Here is an 18,162-nt window from a genome sequence, read left to right on the forward strand (position 1 = left end):
ACTCTCCCTGGGCCCTTCCTTTTCTCTGACTCTCACCAATGTGCTTCCTGAAAGCATGGTTCCACTCTGGAAAGTGACCCCATAAAAATGCGGGGTGCCATGTTTGCATCCATGTTTATTCCAATATTTTTTTCCCCAGCTGCAGTCCCTGCAAACTCAACCTAGGATTCAAAAGTCAGGCTAGATTCTCTCCTTCTTGCATATCGTCACCCGTAATAAAAGTGCTGCCGGCCCTAATTTACCCCCATGCAATGCCATCATCTTCAGATTGTATCCTCATTTATGCTCGATGTAGTGTATATAATAGCGTAGTATCCCTTTAAGTAGTTTGTGAACCCTCTAATGATGCTCACCATGTTCTGTTTTAGAAGCCACCAGAGCCCAATTGGATCAGCAGTGTGTTTATCTGTAGCTAGGCCTCTAATCTTACGTACATTCAGCAAATACAATTATTTGGTCCACACTGTGCCCATGTGCTTCCTTTATTTTGTTTGTTGCCTGAACAACAACAAAACACTCAAATAGGTTTGCACAGGTGTAACTGATTGGCTCTGTAATGGGAATTTAGCATTCGTTTCTGGTGGTGATGCAAAAGGAGGAATAGAATCCAGACCCCCCGTGCCCCTGCCCCTTAGCCGTGCTGGCTTGGCAGGGCTAACAGGAGTAAACTAAGTAGTAAAACCTTCTTTTTGTCACTAAAGTCAGCACCTACAACTCTGACAGTGGAAGGAAGAAGGTGTCAGTTTTACATGCTCTCTTTTTAGAGCAAAATTGGATGTTAATGACACCACCTAGCTCTTATCTGGTGCTTTTCATCCATAAATCTCAAAGCCCCTTACAAAAGTGGTCAGTGTCATTATACCTGTTTTACTGAGGGGGTAACTGAGGCATGGGAAAGTGAAGTGACTTGCTAAAGGTCACCCAGTAGCCCAGTGGCTTTGCCAAGAATAGAACCCAGTTTTTCTGAGTCCCCGTCCAGTGTTCTGTCCAATAGGAACTGAATCAGGGAGAGCAGGGACTTGAAGCTAGTGTCTCCCACGCCCCAGGTGAGTGCCCTAACTCTCCCCGCCCCTCCACCCCCACCCCCACCCCAGTTGTATTGCAAATACACTTTATCACGTCTCGGTTTCATTCTGTTGCAGAATAAAAACAAACGTCGAAACCTCGACATTTTTTGCAAACTGGAATTTTTGTTTTGCGGCCAGCCCTAGTGCTCCCTCCAAAGGCACCATGCAGGATGGGACCCGCAGGCAGTACACGTTTATTCTGAAAAGGTGCATCACATTTTTAAATGAAATTGCTTCACCCAGGTTCCCACCCCTTTTGTGTTTGCTTTCCACGAAGTTGGGAGTGGTAGAGATTTGCAGGCACCAATGTTCTCAGATACTGAGCTCAAAGTCTTATGTGGGAGCATTAGCAAAAACTGAATATTACATATGTGCACAAGAGTATTCAGGCTGGAAGTGGTTGCACACTTATCCAGTCAGGGACCAGAAACAATATGATGTGACTTATCTGATCAACCACAATATAGCTCAAATAACCAATATTCACAGAGAACTGCCCAGGGTCAGGCCAACATTTTCAAAAATTACCCCCCAGAATTGGATACTGGATAAATGAAAGGAGATTGCAGCCTGTTTGTGGAATATCCAAGGGGGAAAAAAAAAAACTGGCCACATTCATTATCAATTCTTTTTTCAGCTCTAATAGTGAGTGTAAGGTAGGGAAAAGACAGCAGAAAACCTCAGGATCTAAATGCTCTGGTTACATTTATTTTTCACTTTCTGGCCTCCGTTTAAAGCAAAAATGGACCCCAGGCTATAAAATCCAGATCTGAATCCAAATCTAGATTTTGCATTCTCACAAACTTGGAGGATGGTTGGATCCAGGTTTGTGGTTCACTCCATTACAGCGGGAGGGGCAAGCCACCCAATTTGGAATTAGATTCCCTTCCAAAAAGTCAGAGTGGGAGCTGGAACGGAGGCTTTGCTGCCAACCTGTCACTAATTGAAAGGGAAGCTGCATTGTGAACTTCACTTATATTGCAAAGAGAAAGCCACAATTTAAAAAAAACCAACCTTACATGTAATAAAAATAGTTAACAGGAAAGCTGCCGTTTCAACATGGCTCGAGAAACAGGAAGAACAACTCAACATGTTGTGATAATATTTGGCAATTATACAGTGCATTCCATCTTCATAGCACTGCACAATCGTCTGCTGGCTTAGCTGCACAATCCCCCCTCCCCCCGAGTTCCCCAGGGGTAGGAAAGTAACTATTATCAGCCCCTATTTTACTGATACGGAAACATTTGATGAAGTGACTTGACCAAGGTCACAAAAGGAATCAGCCGGCTCAGTTCTCCCCTGTATCCATGCGCCACTTGCCACGGAAGAGCCAAAGTGACTTCACACAGCAAGTCAGGGGCGGAGCCAGAACTCAGGTCCCAGCCCAGCACTGTAGCCACTAGACCACACTGCCTCTCTGCTGAATGTTGCCAGATGAAGCACAAAAACGACTCACCTGCTCTAACGAAGGGCAGGTGAGGATGGCAAAGCTAATAATACATTAATACCCATTAAAGAGAGGTGACCCACCATAGCTGAATGGGTAATTAGCATTTGGCCTGGTTGGTGTTTTAGGTACACCCAGAGTTAAATAATCGTCCTCCAAAGGAGTGCCCTGCAAGAGCGTCCAACAGAAGCCGGATTGCAGCTGATTGCTTCCCCTCCACGCTGGTTCTTTCCTCTGTATTTCATCTAGCGTTTCTGCCCCCGTGACTGGAACTTGGCCAGGTTGTGATCGGAAGCAGAGCCCCAGAAGTGACTGAAAGAACAAAGCAGAAGTGCCTGGTATCACTTACTACAGACACAGGATTTGCAAACCTGAGAGAGAGAAATGGCCCAGGCTGGAAGGAACCAGAGCTCTCTTTTTAGAGCATTTTAAAGAAAAGACGTCACAGAGCTTTAGGGAGAAAAGGGCAATTGGAAGGATAATGCAGCTGTCCTTTGCTGGGGTGATTCTCTTCCTTGCAGGTGAGAGGTTTCGATTGATCCAGTCACACCAGAGGGCCCGCCTGAAAGGGGAGGGATAGCTCAGTGCTTTGAGCATTGGCCTGCTAAACCCAGGGTTGCAAGCTCAATCCTTGAGGGGGCCATCTGGGGCAAATTCAGCACTTGGTCCTGCTAGTGAAGGCAGGGGGCTGGACTTGATGACCTTTCAGGGTCCCTTCCAGCTCTAGGAGATGGGTATATCTCCATAGATTATTAAGGCTAATCTACCTACAAACCCACTGAGAGCCAGTCTCCTTTGCTTGCCTTTCAAAAGGAGAGAGGCTAAGGGGGTCTATTGTCAGCTCTCTACAGGGGATTTATGCTGGGTAACTTTAGCATTAACACTAACGGGAATCACCCACATACAACCCTGTGGAGCCAGATGAGACCCTCCCCCTCTATTTCTCTGCTGGTGGGTAGCACACTGCATGGTCTGATAGGGACCAGCTGGGGGGAGGGACTGGGCTCCTTGGGGTGTTGAGTTCAAGTTGCCCTTCCGCCTCCTCAACCCCCCAGTGAAGAGGAAATGACAAGTTTTGCTTTTTGCTTTGTTTTTCAGGCTACTCCTGTGGGCTGGCTGCCCCGGAGTTGACTGGCCCTGGGGAGGTGAGCAGGCCCCTGGGCGAGTCGGTGTCTGTGCAGTGTCAGTACCATGAAAGGTATCAAGAAAATAGCAAATACTGGTGCAGAGGAGCAGTTTGGAGCTCCTGTCACACAGTTGTTAAGACCACAGGGTCGGAGGCCGAGGCAAAGGGGGACAGAGTCTCCATCAGAGACAACCACAGGCTGCGCACATTCACGGTGACCATGGAGACCCTGACGCTGGGAGATGCTGGGATTTACTGGTGTGGGATAAGCAAATTTGGATTTGATCCGGGGGTTCCGGTTAAGGTGACTGTTCTCCCAGGTGAGTGTCTGCTCAGATCTCTGCACGGCTCCTACACTGCGAGTGAGGGTGACTGGGGGATGGGTAAGAAAGAGAGACGGGCACTCCAGGGCAGGATGTTCGTATATCCCTACCTGTCCCCAGAGGTGATTTCCTGAGCTGACTCGCCCCTACTGGTATTGCAGTGGGCCACGAGCAGGACACGTGCGGGTCTGGAAGAGGCTGTCCCTGTGGGCAGGCTTGAGTCCGAGTTTATTGTCTGGGTGGGTTTTACACCCCCCGGGCAGCCACAGCAGCTCACTCCCCCGGACCAGCTCAGGAGAACCGGGGGCACAACTGCAGCCCCATGTTGACTAAGGGACCCAGCAGGGAGCTTCCCAGGGTTGCAGAGGCTCTAACCAGCACAGGAGCAGAGCAGTAGCAGAGGGCAGCGAACGTTGCCTGAAGCTCCTGCTCCCCATTGAAATGTGGCTCTGCTCTGAAAAACGGCTGGAAAAAACCCGGCCCCTCGATGGTCTCTCAGGGATTCCAGGTCAAACACGCTCCCTTTACGAGCACCAAGATGGCAGTTTTCCAGCTGTAGCCCCGCCCCCCTGCAAACCTGGGATCTGAGCGCCAAGGTGGGCTTTTTCCTTCCAGCTCATCATCACCAGGACTAAAAATTCGAGGGGGCAGATTAAACCCACTAAAGATGGTCCAGGTATATTCAGTCACCTTTTTCAATGAACTCACACCAGCCCTGGTCATGCTCCTTATCTGGGTACTTTCCCTGGGCATTCATACTTCTGAGTTTTTCTGGGAAAGCATTTGCATAAACCAAATTTTACATTACATGCCTAAGTCTTTGTGCTGGAAGATCTCACCCAGCTACCCAAACGGGGAGTAGAGACAAACTCTTGTTGGGGCTCAACTGGCCAATCACAACTCACCACTGCTACAGTCACAAATATTAACTTTTCACAGGCGTGACATTCCCCACTGTTCAGAGGGACGTTACTCACTCAGGCCATTTAGCCTCCGTCTGTAGCAGCTATTTAGAGAAGAGAGGGGCCCAGGCCACAAAATATGGATCCAGATTTTGCACCCCACAGGGTTTGGGGTGTGTGTGTCCAGATCGAGGGTTTTGACTCATCTCTTTACAGGCATAGGGGCCAACTACAGAATTCAGATCCAGAATTCTCTCTCCGCCCACCCACACTCCAATGTTTGGGACAGGGAAGGGACTGGAGCTTGGGTTTAGTTTGAACCCACACCTAATTTGAAGGAAGACTGCGTAGAAATGATTTTCCAATCACTACAGCTACATTTCAAAGAGCAAATGGCTATTTTTAAAGTCCCTTACACATAATGAATATCAATTGTTAACAGCAAAGCTGCAATCTCAAGTGTCTGATGACCTGGTGTGAGACACAGGAAAGGCAGCTCAATATATAACACTTAGCACCTATATGGTGCTTCCTGTCTTCACAGCAGCGCTGTACAAATGTTAACGGGTTTATCTTCTTAGCACCACGGAGAGACAGGTAAGTACATTGTACCCCCATCCTACAGCTGAAGTGACTTGTCCCAGGTCACAGAGTCAAGTCAGTGTCCGGATTTCCTGACTTCCATTCCTGTGCTCAGATCACTAGGGCCACAGAGTTGCTGGAAGGGAAGTTCTGTTATCGGTGCAGAAAACGTGCATGTTGTGTGTGTTAAACCACTGTAACCATGCAGCAATCAAAGCCACCGTCCTACAGGAGCTTCCATCACAAATCCAGTTGTAACCAGTTGCTTGCCACTGACACCCCTCCTTTCTTCTCTGCCTTCTTGCTTGTAAATGGGGGGGGGGACAGCGCAAAAGGAAATGAGGCATCAGATAAGAAAAAGGAAGCAGAAGTGTTTGGGTGTCACCGACAGGGCAGGTTGGCAGCCTTCAGAGGGAAGGTTGCGGTCCCTGGGGGAAGCAGAGTTTGCTTTTCGGTGCCAGTTAGAGAAAAGACGTGAAACAGATTAAGGGAGAAAGGGGCAGTTATGGGGATGTTGCAGGTGCCCTTCACCAGGGTGATTCTTCTCCTTCCAGGTAAGAGGTTTTTATTTCTCCATTCACACCAGAACCACTTTGCCCGGAAGGTCAGTCACCCCACACTGGAGTTTCTCTCCCTCTCCTGCTCTCTCTTAGCTTCAGAGCGGAGAGAACCTAAGGGGGAATCTCCCGCTCTCCAGCTGGGGATTTACGCTGTGTAACTCAGCAGTAATGCTGCTAGGCGTCATGTGCATAACCCCGCAGGAGCCACATGAGACCTGAGAAATGCTTATTAGCAGGGCTTGGGGAGTACTTGCTTGGCATCCTGCCATCCAGTGCATTGCATGGAACGGCATGTATTCAGCATGACACAGGGAATGAGGCCCTTGGGATTTGGGGCTGCTGTCCCATATCCCTCACTCCTGGGGGTGTGGAGCAGGGTGTTGAGATTTGCTTTGTTTTTCAGGCTATTTCTCTGCCCTGGCTGCCCCGGCACTGACTGCCCCTAGGGAGGTGAGCGGGCCCCCGGGGGACACGGTGTCCGTACCGTGTCAGTACGGTAAAACAGCTCAGGGATCTCAGAAATACTGGTGCAGAGGAGCACAGTGGAACAGCTGCTCCAAAGTTGTTGAGACTGAAAAGTCAGAGGTCAAGGTGAAATGGGGCAGAGTCTCCATCATAGACAATCACACCACAAGCACATTCACTGTGACCATGGAGAACCTGACTCTGGAAGATGCTGGGATCTACTGGTGTGGAATAAATATAAAAGGTGGAGGTGATCCTTATTTCCTTGTTAACGTGACTGTTCTCCCAGGTGAGTCTCTGCTCTGATCTACTGATGGCAACCTGGAGCCAGGGCTGGATTAACTCTCCTGTGGGCCCGGGGCTATGAGATTTTGTGGGGCCCCTGTATACAAGTCTTTTTCCTAATTTAAAACAAAATTATCACAATTATGGCATTGAGGCTATTACTGCTATACTCAACTTGCCTTTTAGTTAATATAAAGCTGTTCTGTGGTTACATTTCAGTCTTCAAACATGTAGAATATAGTTAAGTTAATTCAAAAATAGCTTATTTCTTACCTTAGAACAGGTGTTATATTAGTTTCTTTCTGGGAGGGAGTTGGGGTGCAGGAGGGGGCTCCTGGCTGGGGCAGAGTGTTAGGGTACAGGAGAGGGTGAGGGGTGCAGGCTCTGGGAGGGAGTTTGGTGCAAGAGGGAATTCTGACCTGGGGCAGGGGGTTGAGGTGCAGAGGCACCAACTTTCCCCAGCGCCGCTGGGTGCTCGTGCCCCCCTACCCTGACTCCACCCTTTCCCTACCCCTGCCCCGCCCCCATTCCAACCCCTTCCCCAAATCCCTGCCCTGGCCCCGCCTCTTCCCCAAGCACTCCGGGTTCTCCCTCCTCCCTCCCAGCCATGCAAAACATCTGTTTTGCGGCACAAGCTCTGGGAGCTAGGGGGAAAAAGCGGGCACGCGGTGTGCTCAGGGGAGAAGGTGGAGCGGAGGCGGAGGTGAGCTGGGCAGGGGGACGGGAAGCTGCCAGTGGGTACAGAGCACCCACCAATTTTTCCCCGTGGGTGCTCCAGCCCTGGAGCACCTATGTTGAGGTGCAGGAGAGGATGCGAGGTGTAGGCTCCAGCTGGGAGGTGCTTACCACAGGCAACTCCCGGCCAGTGGGGCAGCAGGGCTCAGGCAGGCTGCCTGCCTGCAGGCCGTGGCTCCACACCACTCCTGGACGCAGCCTGCTGCTGACACAGGGAGGGGAGCAGCGTCTCCATGTGCGCTGCCCACAGGCGCCCAGTTCCCGGCCAATGGGAGCTGCGGGGACTGTGCTGGTGGCAGGAGCAACGCGCGGAGCCGCCCCCCTGCCCGGGGCTGCAGAGACATGGCAGCAGCTGGCCGCTTCCGGGAGCGGCGTGGGGCCACGGCATGTAGGCAGCCTGCCTGAGCCCTGCTGTACCGTGCCCCCCCTTAGCCCAGGGCTGCAGCCCGTAAACCCCTGCGTTTATCTGGCCCTGCCTGGAGCCCAAGTGTCTGATTGGGGAGTGCTGGTGAGAGACCCAGACAGCTATTTCTAGCCCCAGCTTATCCCCAGGATAGCATCCTGGTCACTCAACTCTAGTGTACAGCAATAGGCTCGTGCTTGGGTCTGTGGGGCTGGAGAAGTGAGCTGATGTGGGCGCCCAGGGGTTAGCGTATGTATGTGTGTGCAGGCTACACCTCCTGCTCCCAGGCAGCCGCATGCACCCACTCCGGCAGCAACTCTTAGTGCTTGGAGGGCCAGCAGGGTGCTGCTGGAGGCCTCCAAGCACCAAAGCAGGGGAGCGGCGGCAGTGGGCTGCAAGACCCTCCCCGTCACACTAAAGGCAAGCCTGTCGCTGCTGACCTGAGGCTGGGGGCAGAGGGACCGGGGGGTGGGGGGGCAGGGACTCCTGGCAATGCAGCCAACTATAGGGGAGACTCCCCTACTGAATGCAGGACTGGGATGGGGAGAAGCAGCAGGCTGGAGGGAGGGGGGATGGAGAGGGGGAGAAGGAAGGAGCACGGAGTGGGGTGTGCTCTACCTTGGGTACCTTGCTCTGCATGCCTTGCTCCATTGCAGCAGGTCTCTTGGATCGGGCTGGACCCCCAGGCAATAGGGGCTAGTCCCTGAGGGCTCCCCCCTCTGGGCTGGCTCAGGAAACCAAGGTGCACTGGGAACAGAAGAGCCAGCGGAACCTGCTCCTTGTGTCGACATTTCCTTGGGAAGATCAACTAAAGGGAACAACTCTGTGTCGAAATTTAAAATGCACACCGTGGCCTGCGTGAGAGCTGGTATAGGACAGGATCAGTGTGCGGGGGGTGTCTGGGGATCTGGTCCTGGAGCAAGGGGGGGAAAAGCCGGTACGAGCTCCAGGGAAATCCCTAGTGGGGCTTGGGTTTGAATCTCTCCCTTGCTACGGGGGTGTGTGTGTGTGTAAATATTTGACCAATAACTATTATAGGAAATCGAATGGCCCCCGCAGGGTGAGCGCGTTAAATCTGGAGACTGCAGGCAGTGCTTAGAGTACAGAATAGAGGGAGATTAGTGCTGCTCTGAGGCCCTGACCCAAAGCCCATTGAAGTCTATGGATACACTCCCACTAACGTCAGTGCACATAAGGCCCTCAGTGCAACCTTAACTATGGAGCTCTGTGATACGTATCCCAGGCGAAATCCCCCCTCCTTCACCAGTCCCCACCCTGAGATCAGCCCACTCCCAGGCAGCGCACCCCAGCTCCTTGCCTTTGCTCCATTACAGAGCCCTGCTTTCCACCGATGGACAGCAGCTCCCATCGCCTGGTTGTGTGGTTGCTTCTGTGCGGTGGGTTTGCTAGGGACAGTCTAGATCCCAGCGGTCACTTCGCTTCATGCCAGCTAACACTCATGCTCTGCGCTAATCCTCCCCCTCGGTGGCAGGCTCAGGTGAGAGGCCAAGAACTGGACTGGGCCTAGAGCCTGATGGCGCCATTCACGCCTAGGGGTGCTGGGTGAAGAGAGGGCTCCAGGCTCCAGCATGGGCAGGCTGGCATCTGCCACTTGAAATGGCAAGACTAAGAACACAGCTGCCTATGGAGAAGTGACATTTTGAAGACCTCAGAGCATTGTGTTTTCTGGTTTCTATTTTCAGCTCTTTCCACTGCAGTGATGGTAACCACTGGATCTCTCTCCCCAGCAATAGGCACAACAAACACAGCTGAGCACCCCAAAAGGTAAGGGCAGTTAAGTACATGTAAAAGCAGGGTCTCAGCTGGGGTGTTCAGGGCTGAATTTCCAGGCCCAGCTTTGCATGCGGGTTGCGGTCTGCAGCGGCAGAGACGGGCACATCCTGGTTTATGTATGCAGACTAAGGGGCTGGGCATCTCACTGCCTGATTTGTGCCTGCAGAGGGGGGATGTTGCACATCCAAAACCAGAGAAGTTCCCACCCAGCTGCTGGTGCTCGTGATCATGCACTGCCAGGCTGATGCACCGTTTCCCTGCACCGTACCATCATTTGCACAGGCACAGAGGGAGTGCAAGTCCACTGCAAAAGGCAGTGGGAGAACTGCACAAGTTCTGCAGGCTCAGGCTGCTGTCAAAGCTACAAAGCACAGAGAGGTAGAGACACTGCCCCGGGGTCACACAGCGTGTACCATTGGGACAGAGCTAGGACCAGCTCTCGGGTGTTCCTGGACTCTGGTTCTGTGGTCAGGCCACTAGCCCAGGCTTCCTCAAGACCTTTACTCTGCCTAACTGCACTCTCTCCATTGGTTTCCCTAATAACGCTTTACAATTCAGTATACAAGAAGCTGCCATCTTATTTCTCATCCTTCCTGAGAGAGAGAGAGACCTTCCCCCAAAGAGCACCCTCGTCCTCCTTCAATCTTCACCGCTCCAAACAGACATGGCTGCAGCAACCATATCCTCTCTTTTCTCTTGGCCTGCTGTTCCCTCTTATTCATATTGCCAACCCTATCTGCTCTGCCTTCCCACCCCGCCAACTGTAGCTACCGCTGGTAAATTAAATCTTCCCCTTGATCTGGTGACTTAGCCAACTCGCTTACCCTAATTAGATCACATCTCCCTCGGCACACGTGCTAATAAATAACATTGTCTTGGTTTCTGAGCTTCTAGCGTTTTGTACAGGACCTATTTAGCGTTTCCCTGCTCCGGCCCGGTCTCTCTTTTGACCCCTAGCACTAGCTGATCAAAGATCTCCCTTTAGCTGTCCTGTGTCTCAGTAGAAACTGAGGGCTGGTCTACAGACAGAGCCAGGATTTAAACCGAAATTTAGATCAGCCGAGCAACGTTGCTCTGGGGTGTGAAAAATTCACACTGTTGAGAGATGTCATTAAGCCGACCAAAGCCCCAGTATACACAGCCCTAGGTCAATGGAAGAATTCGTCTACCTAGCTCCTGCCGCTTGCGGGTGGATTTACTACAACGATGGACAAACCCCTTCTCTCACTGTAGCAAGCGTCTACATGACAGCGCAGCAGCAACGCTGTCACTGTGCTGCCGTAGTGTAGACAAGCCCCCAAAGGGGTCATTTTTATACCAATTCAGTTCAACTGGTGTAACTTTGTGTGTGGACACTTACATGGATTTAAAGCTGGATTATAGCAGTTCAGCAGGGTCAGTAAATGATCAGCTCCACGCTAAACCCCATATAACCAGTTTGAAAAACTGATACAGGAGCCTTCACACAGGGCTGTGCAATAGTTTAACAGCATCAGTTTTTTAATTAATTTAAGTTGAAGTAGTGCAACTTCTGCATGCAGATAACCCCCGCCTGGAGAATTCTGTGCATTGTTCCCGGGGGTTACAGCACTGCTTTAGCCATGCTTTGGGGAGGTCTCTTTCTACAGAAGGTGGTGGAAAGGCTTCTGCATTTACGAGAGGAGAATGTCACTTGTTTCAGCTCAGATAAAATGCCCAATAGGCTGAATTTGGACAGTATCAAGTCTGGCTCTGGGCGGTTCTCTGGAGCTGGGTTGGTTGGAACGGGCACGGACATGGGCATTCTCTGGGTCAGGGAGTGGCTGTGGGTCCCTGGGGATGGGGGTGAACAATGCCTATAGCAGGGAGGGTCATGGTATAGGGGAGGGCCGAGAAGCAGCATGGCCTGTAAGTGGCTGCTGGCGGGCCACTATACAGAGGTGCATTTGCACGAATACCTAGGGCAGGGCTGGCTTTGTTCCCCGACTGAATTTCCACCATCCCCGTCCCAGACAGGCAGGCAGTGTCAGAGATGTGTTTTTTCTTTGTCTTCCAGTTCTCTTTTCACCAGCGCTATGTTCCTGCTGCCAATGCTCCTGCTGGTTTTACTTCTATTACTGAGCGGAGCCATGCTTCTGGCCAGAAGAATGATGCTGAAGAGGAAAAAGGGTGAGAGGCCGAAGGTGGGGGCTGCCCCGCTCTCATCTGGCTCTGCCCTCCTTTCATTTCTTTTCCTCTCTCATTTCTCTCCCCCACCCCACCATCACTTACTCCCTTGGTCAATAAAGCTTTATGAAGCCCTGATCCTAACCGCTTAGTCTGCCAAAAACCCCATGCAAATCAGGAGTTTTGCCTCAGTAACCAGTTCTCCCATTTCTATGTTCAGTGCAAGGGAAGTGGTTTAACAGAACTGCACTTATTTACACAGCAGCCAGACTGAGCTAAGCACGATAGAGACACCTAGTGAGACACGGTTCCTAGAGGGAAGGGCTTTCAATCAAGGCAGGCAACATCCAGGCCCAGCAGCGGGGCTGGGAGTCAGAGTCCCGTTACGCCGTTTCTCTTATTTGAATTTGGTCTAAATCTCTCTCCCCGTGGCTGAACTTGGCAGGAAGGAAGGGGGGTATGGCTAAGGGACTGGAGACATCTGGGGTCTGGCCTTTCTGCAACATGGGAATAATAATTCTTCCCAAGGCTTAGTCCATTAACATATGGGAGGCACTTAGTTACTACAGTGATAAGCACCATAGAAAATCCTATGCAAGAACCCCCTTCCTCTTCTCTGATTGCACAAACCCCCCTCTCACCCCAGTCTCTGCCACCCGCTCCAGGGTCAGTCCTACAAGGTGGTGAGCAGCCAGCCCCATTGTCCAGTATGTGCATAGTTCCAGCGCAGTCAAGGAGCCTACTCACATGCTTGCAGTACAGAAGCATGGGCTAAATGCCTTGTCCGGGTGTGCAAGAGTGCTCAGCCCCCTGCAGGATCAAGGCCTATTTTCTTATTACACACACACACACACACACACACACACACACACACACACACACACACACACACACACANCACACACACACACACACACACACACACACACACACACACACACACACTCTTTTCTCCTGCTCAGGGTTGCATCACCCCTGAGCCAGTGATTAGTCAGAGCTGAGGTTTATTGCAGTTTCAAAAATAGCAACAGCCAAGTTACCCAAGGCACCTGCTCAGCCGCAAGTGGAGCAATTAGCTAGAGCCGGAGGAAGCTGGGTTGCTGTGTAAATGTGTGTGGGTGGTGTATACACTAACACTATTGGACAGACAACGTAATGCACCCCGGAAAGAGACGAGGCTAACAGCTTCCCCATTGTCGTGGCTAGGGGGCTAACCCGCCACTCCCAAGGGGATATATGCAGCTGACTACACCCCACACACCTGACGTTGCCCTGCTGGTACAGAGATTTCCAGTGAGCAAACGGCAGCAGGCCACCTGCTTCTCCCAGGGACGTTCCACTTGTCCAGGGTTGCACCCATATGCCGGAGGAGGAGATCGGTCCCAGTAGCTTTGCCTATAGTTCATCTGTGTTTATGGGCCACGGCTAGTCAATGCTCAATGCCACAGAGGGCCTCAGAATTCCTTCCTATTCACGGACTCTATCTGCTCTTTGCCCACTGGACGCGGTGCAAAGGCAACTCCAGACAATCACAGCGGGAGCAATAATTGCCGTCCATTTGTGGGTGGGGGATCCAGGTGTAAAACTGGTGCTTATTACACTGGTGAAGGCTGTGGAAGTGAAATAGACTCAGGAGCTCCGGGGATGCAGGTGGTGGTTGTGGCCTGTAGGGTGCACCTCAACCACAGGAGTGGCGGAACCAGAGAAGATCCATTTCTCCTCTCTTGAAAGGCAGGAGAGTCTAGCTGCATCTGTGAGTTCCTCATCAATTCTAGGTACATGCCCTGTGCCTCATCCCAGCTATCCCAAGTCACTTCCAAAAGTCTGCCCCAGGGCCTGCCTGCACCTGCCTAGTCTAAGCGTTAACAGCTCAGAACTAAGCCCTGGAGAAAGAGACCAACATTGCAAAGGGCTGAACGCTTCAGCATTTTACCCCTCCTCATGTAGGATCTGGAGGAGCCCACCTCCCTCCCCCACTCCCAGCCTCGTCACTCCTCCTCTGTAGATCGTCTCTTTCAACACTGTTACATCAGTGTAATAAGTGTCTGTTACCTTTCAGCTGCTGGAGCCGTTGGGCCTAGCGCAGCAGTGAATGAGGTAAGAGAGGGGAATGGGTGCTGCACTCTAATACAGTGGGTTAATTCTCAAGCCCCAAGGGGGGGCTTTAACAGCTTAGTTCAAGTCTGAGTAAGAGGGCACGGAGCTCAGTTATTCAACCCCGCCGAGCTAAAAAAGTGGAGAATCCCGAGTGAGGGACAGGCTGAATCCCTGGGAAGGATGCTGGTCATTGTAGGGGGGCCCCAGCCAGGATTTGCCCATGTCTGAAGAGAGGTGGTCTGGTGCATAAAGCATTGGATGGACTCAGGATTCCTGGATCTGCCAATAGCTCATTGCGGGACATTGGGTAAGTCACCATCTCTCTGTGCCTCTGTTTCTAGTCTGTAAAATGGGAAGAACACTAGTTCCCTTTGCAAAGGGCTTGAAGATCCCTGGCTGAAAAGTACTGTCAGCGCTAGGAGCACAGCTGGAGAAAGCAGTGAGACTGTTGCTAGGTGTTCGGGGAATGGGGAGTTAGAGGGGAGGGAAAACCAGGGGACAGATAACAGAGGTAGGCTGTGTGCTTGGATCACCCCAGAAGTAGTAGTGGCCTGGAGAGTGCCTGGTGCTGCTGCAGGGGCAGAGAGCTCCAGCTCAGAAACCCCAACACAGATTGTGTTTATTTTTTTTCAGGCTGTTGCTAGCACCGAAAGTGATGTTTCCTATGCAGCTGTGAAACCTAAATCTAGAAAATCCATCACCACAGCCCCATCGCCTCACTCCGCTCAGGCCGAGCCCAGTCCAGAAGGGGTGGAATATTCTGCTGTAGTAAGGATTCTGGCGTTCAGTCCTAAAATGCTAAGATTCTTCTGATCCTTTTATTCTCTTTAAATCTTGCTTTTGGGTTTTACAGGGCAAGCCGAGTCTTGCACAAGAGCACTTACATGCAATATTCACATCTCTTCTAGCACATTACAAAAGAGGTCGCTTTGCAAATGAACCCAGTTGCTTTCATTAGCAGTGAGAGATGTTCTGGAAAGGCTCTAGAAAAGTTCTAGCAAGTTTCTCGAAGCTTTAGAAAAAGCTCCAGTCTCCATCAGGTCTGGAAAAGTTTGGACTACCTCACATTCAGAACGGCAGCTGAAGTCAGAGCATAGAGGGCCAATTTTGCTTTCTTCTGCTTTGCACATGTAACTGACAGACCCCAGTTGCCGGGATCGAACCTGGGGCCTCTGGAGCTTAGTGCAGGAGCCTCTACCACAAGAGCTAAAAGCTGCTCTCTAAGGCTATAGAGCAGAGTCATTTTATCTCCTCTCTCTAAGTGGTCTCGGTGCCCCTAGATGGGACAGAGCACCACACCCAGAAGGTGTGTGGGTTACACACACAAAATTTGCCTACCTGTGGATAACTGCATGTACTGGCTGGGAAACTGCAGGCCCAATTTCAGCACATGCAGGCAGGATGCAAACAGTGCATGCACGAAGAGTCAGCTGCAAATTTAAATGCTCCAGTCTCATGTGATGTGCCCGGCAGTAATGTCATGTGCTCATCCACTGGACTGGAGTTCTACTCACGGCCATGCAGTGCCAGTTTTTAGAAAGAAACTATTCAAGGTGCAGAAAGATCTGCACACCCAAGCCAGGGATGTGCGTGAGTATTAGGAAAAGTGTGCTGGGCATCATCACTCCTCTGAGCAATTGAGTTACTTAGACAAAGCAGTCGGGGTATGAGGGCTTCCGTTCCTCAGCATCTGTTCTAGTTACGGTCTCTCTCCCTTCATTTCTTTTCTCTGATCAAGGCTGTTTTCAAATTTCAGGCTCCAGGAATGACAGATATTTCTTACGCCACAGTGAAATATCCAATCCTGGATGAGCAGGCAATCTACATCAATGTGGACAGGTCATCCGGTCAACCCCCCTTGAGCAGCCCTCTGGAACAAACAGAGTACTGCGCAGTGAAAAAGAAATAGGCTCCCTCTGGAACATTTCCTTTCCCTCCTTCCCTGTTGTTGTGTGGAAGTGCAAAGATTGCAATCTCTTGGAGCAGTGTTGCAAGGAATGAAATCGTCTGAGATGAGCTGGTGCTGGTGGAGTCCCAGCCAGATTAAGCAAATGCCAGGTGGAACTATAGTGAACTGGGAGACTGTCTCACCAGAATGGTCTGATGCAGCTAAACATGGTGTAGTGTAATGGGGGAGGGGGAAGGGGGGAAAATGCTGTGGAAAGGCAGAAAAATCAGTTACTCAGTCTTATTTATTTACATGTACGTCAGTCCTCACTTGTACTCTCTCATGCAAGTTAAAGCCGGGGGGGGGGGGGGGGGGAGAATGTGATTCTGCAGAGATGGGTCCAAGTCATGTAGTTCTGCTCCAGTTTCCTAGATTTGAAGGGAGAGAGGTTGGGTTTGGGATCCATCCCGACCCAGGGAGCATGGTGGTGGTAACATCTTCATCCCCCAGCTCTCCTGAGACAGTGAAGCGGCTGCATGCATCATAGCTGCTCAGGAGAGAGAAGAGAGCACCATGGGAGCAGGACCACAGAAAGACAAGGGGTGGAGTGCGGCTGGCATTTGGGGACAATGCTTAGACAGGAGCATTCCCCAAAAAGGCAGCTGGAACTTTGATTGGAATGGGCCCCCAATGAAAGAAAATGCCAGGGAGGAAAGGAGAAAGACCTCAGACACCAAGCAGCATGGAATAGCACCAGCTCGGTGGAGACGATGCAACATTGTTAGGATATTAGGAAAAACTTTTTCACTAGGAGGGTGGTGAAGCACTGGAATGGGTTACCTAGGGAAGTGATGGAATCTCCTTCCTTAGAGGTTTAAGGTCAGGCTTGACAAAGCCCTGGCTGGGATGATTTAGTTGGGGATTGGTCCTGCTTTGAGCAGGGAGTTGGACTAGATGACCTCCTGAGGTCCCGTCCAACCCTGATATCCTATGATTGTCGGGGGATAGGCCTTGGAGAGAGAAGACAGCAGCCCTGGGAGGGGAGGGTTGGCAAGACCAGACCAGACAGGAAGTGGGAGGGAGTTTTGCATCATTTCACTGCACACGTTATGTTGCTAAATGGGCAGTGACCTTTCAATGGGGAGCTCCTGATAACACAGCACCATGGGACAGGGAAAGACCGACATTTGCCTGTGCAGAATACATTCCTTTTCAATAGGGTTGGCCGGCAGCACTAATGCATGTTCTAGTTCACGGCCATGATATCACTAAGAGCTGGTAAATAATTCATAGCTAGGAAGCTGGAGGACTTATTGATCAGTCTCCAGCCTTTGCCTGTAGTTCCCACAGCCAAGCTCCCAGGTCTTACAGAACCGAAGTCAGTAGCATCTCTAGTGTGTCTCTTGAGTAGGATGACCCAGGTCCAGGTTCTATTGTGTGATGCCTTCAGGCAGCCAATCTTGTTCTATCTGCTTTAACCACACACAAGTTATCGGGCTTAATATAGGGGTAACTGGGTGACATTTGATGGCCTGCGATACACACAAGATCAGACCTGATGATCTAATGGTCCCTTCTGACTTTAAACTCTGTGGCTTTCAGGTCACAGGACCTGTCCCTATGCCCATTGACGTGAAGGGGAGTTTTTCCCATTGACACCAAAGGGCTTTGGATTAGGCTCATGCAAAGTAGCTTGGCAGACTAGAAACAAATCACGTTATTTTAACTCTTGGAAGGCTGTGATGAAGACACTGTAGCCCTGGGCACATTGCTATTGAACACAGAAGGTGGGACTGCAGCCTCGGGATAGTGGCAAAGCCTCGTGCTTTAAGACCTCTCACGTCCTACAAGGCCCATAACCTCAGCCTCAGTTGTGTCAGCCACTGAGAGGAAGCTGAAGAAGCCAGTGATGTCAGACTTTTAGTGTCAACTGCAGTCAGGGGCCTGGCGTTCCAAGGGATGGCCCAGACTCCGCTAGCTGGGGATGGTGGGTGGGTTACAGCAGCCAAGTAGAGTGTGGAATTCACTCACTGCAGATACAGAAACTTCCAAGTTTGGGAGTAAGTTTAATGCTCATGAAAGGAGGGTCAGGAGGTGGAAGCAGCTGCATGGTCCAAGGACAGGAGACCAAACTGGGAGTCAGGAACCGTAAGTTCTGTTCCCAGCTCTGCAACTGACCCCCTGTCTGATCTTGGACAAACCCCTTCAGCTCTTTGTGCCTCAGTTTCCCCCATTGTGAAGCATGGGGGATGGCTATGCATTGAGAGATAGATGGAGGAAGAGTGGTATATACCAAAGTGTTCAGTAGGGTTATTTACGGGGGTGGGTTGAGCCAGACAC

General features: G+C 51.1%; 1 protein-coding gene across 1 annotated transcript; it reads left to right on the top strand.

The window, feature by feature from the left end:
- Positions 1 to 2,842: 2,842 nt before the first annotated feature.
- On the top strand, positions 2,843 to 16,662 carry LOC117887454 (CMRF35-like molecule 1). Its single transcript, XM_034790099.1, has 8 exons — positions 2,843 to 3,038; positions 3,616 to 3,963; positions 6,414 to 6,764; positions 9,602 to 9,683; positions 11,728 to 11,840; positions 13,897 to 13,934; positions 14,568 to 14,702; positions 15,691 to 16,662. Exons 1-8 carry the CDS (start codon positions 2,999 to 3,001, stop codon positions 15,841 to 15,843), a joined length of 1,260 nt encoding a protein of 419 aa, XP_034645990.1. The 5' UTR covers positions 2,843 to 2,998; the 3' UTR covers positions 15,844 to 16,662.
- Positions 16,663 to 18,162: the final 1,500 nt, after the last annotated feature.

This window comes from Trachemys scripta, chromosome 14, assembly GCF_013100865.1.
Source record: "Trachemys scripta elegans isolate TJP31775 chromosome 14, CAS_Tse_1.0, whole genome shotgun sequence".
Classification (NCBI taxonomy): Eukaryota; Metazoa; Chordata; order Testudines; family Emydidae; genus Trachemys; species Trachemys scripta.

Excerpts from the sequence above, each read along its gene's own strand:
- LOC117887454 (XM_034790099.1), top strand. The coding sequence starts at position 2,999 with ATGCAGCTGTCCTTTGCTGGGGTGATTCTCTTCCTTGCAG. Across the intron at positions 6,765-9,601 it reads TAACGTGACTGTTCTCCCAG|CTCTTTCCACTGCAGTGATG; the intron begins GTGAGTCTCTGC and ends TTCTATTTTCAG. Across the intron at positions 14,703-15,690 it reads GGGTGGAATATTCTGCTGTA|GCTCCAGGAATGACAGATAT; the intron begins GTAAGGATTCTG and ends TTCAAATTTCAG.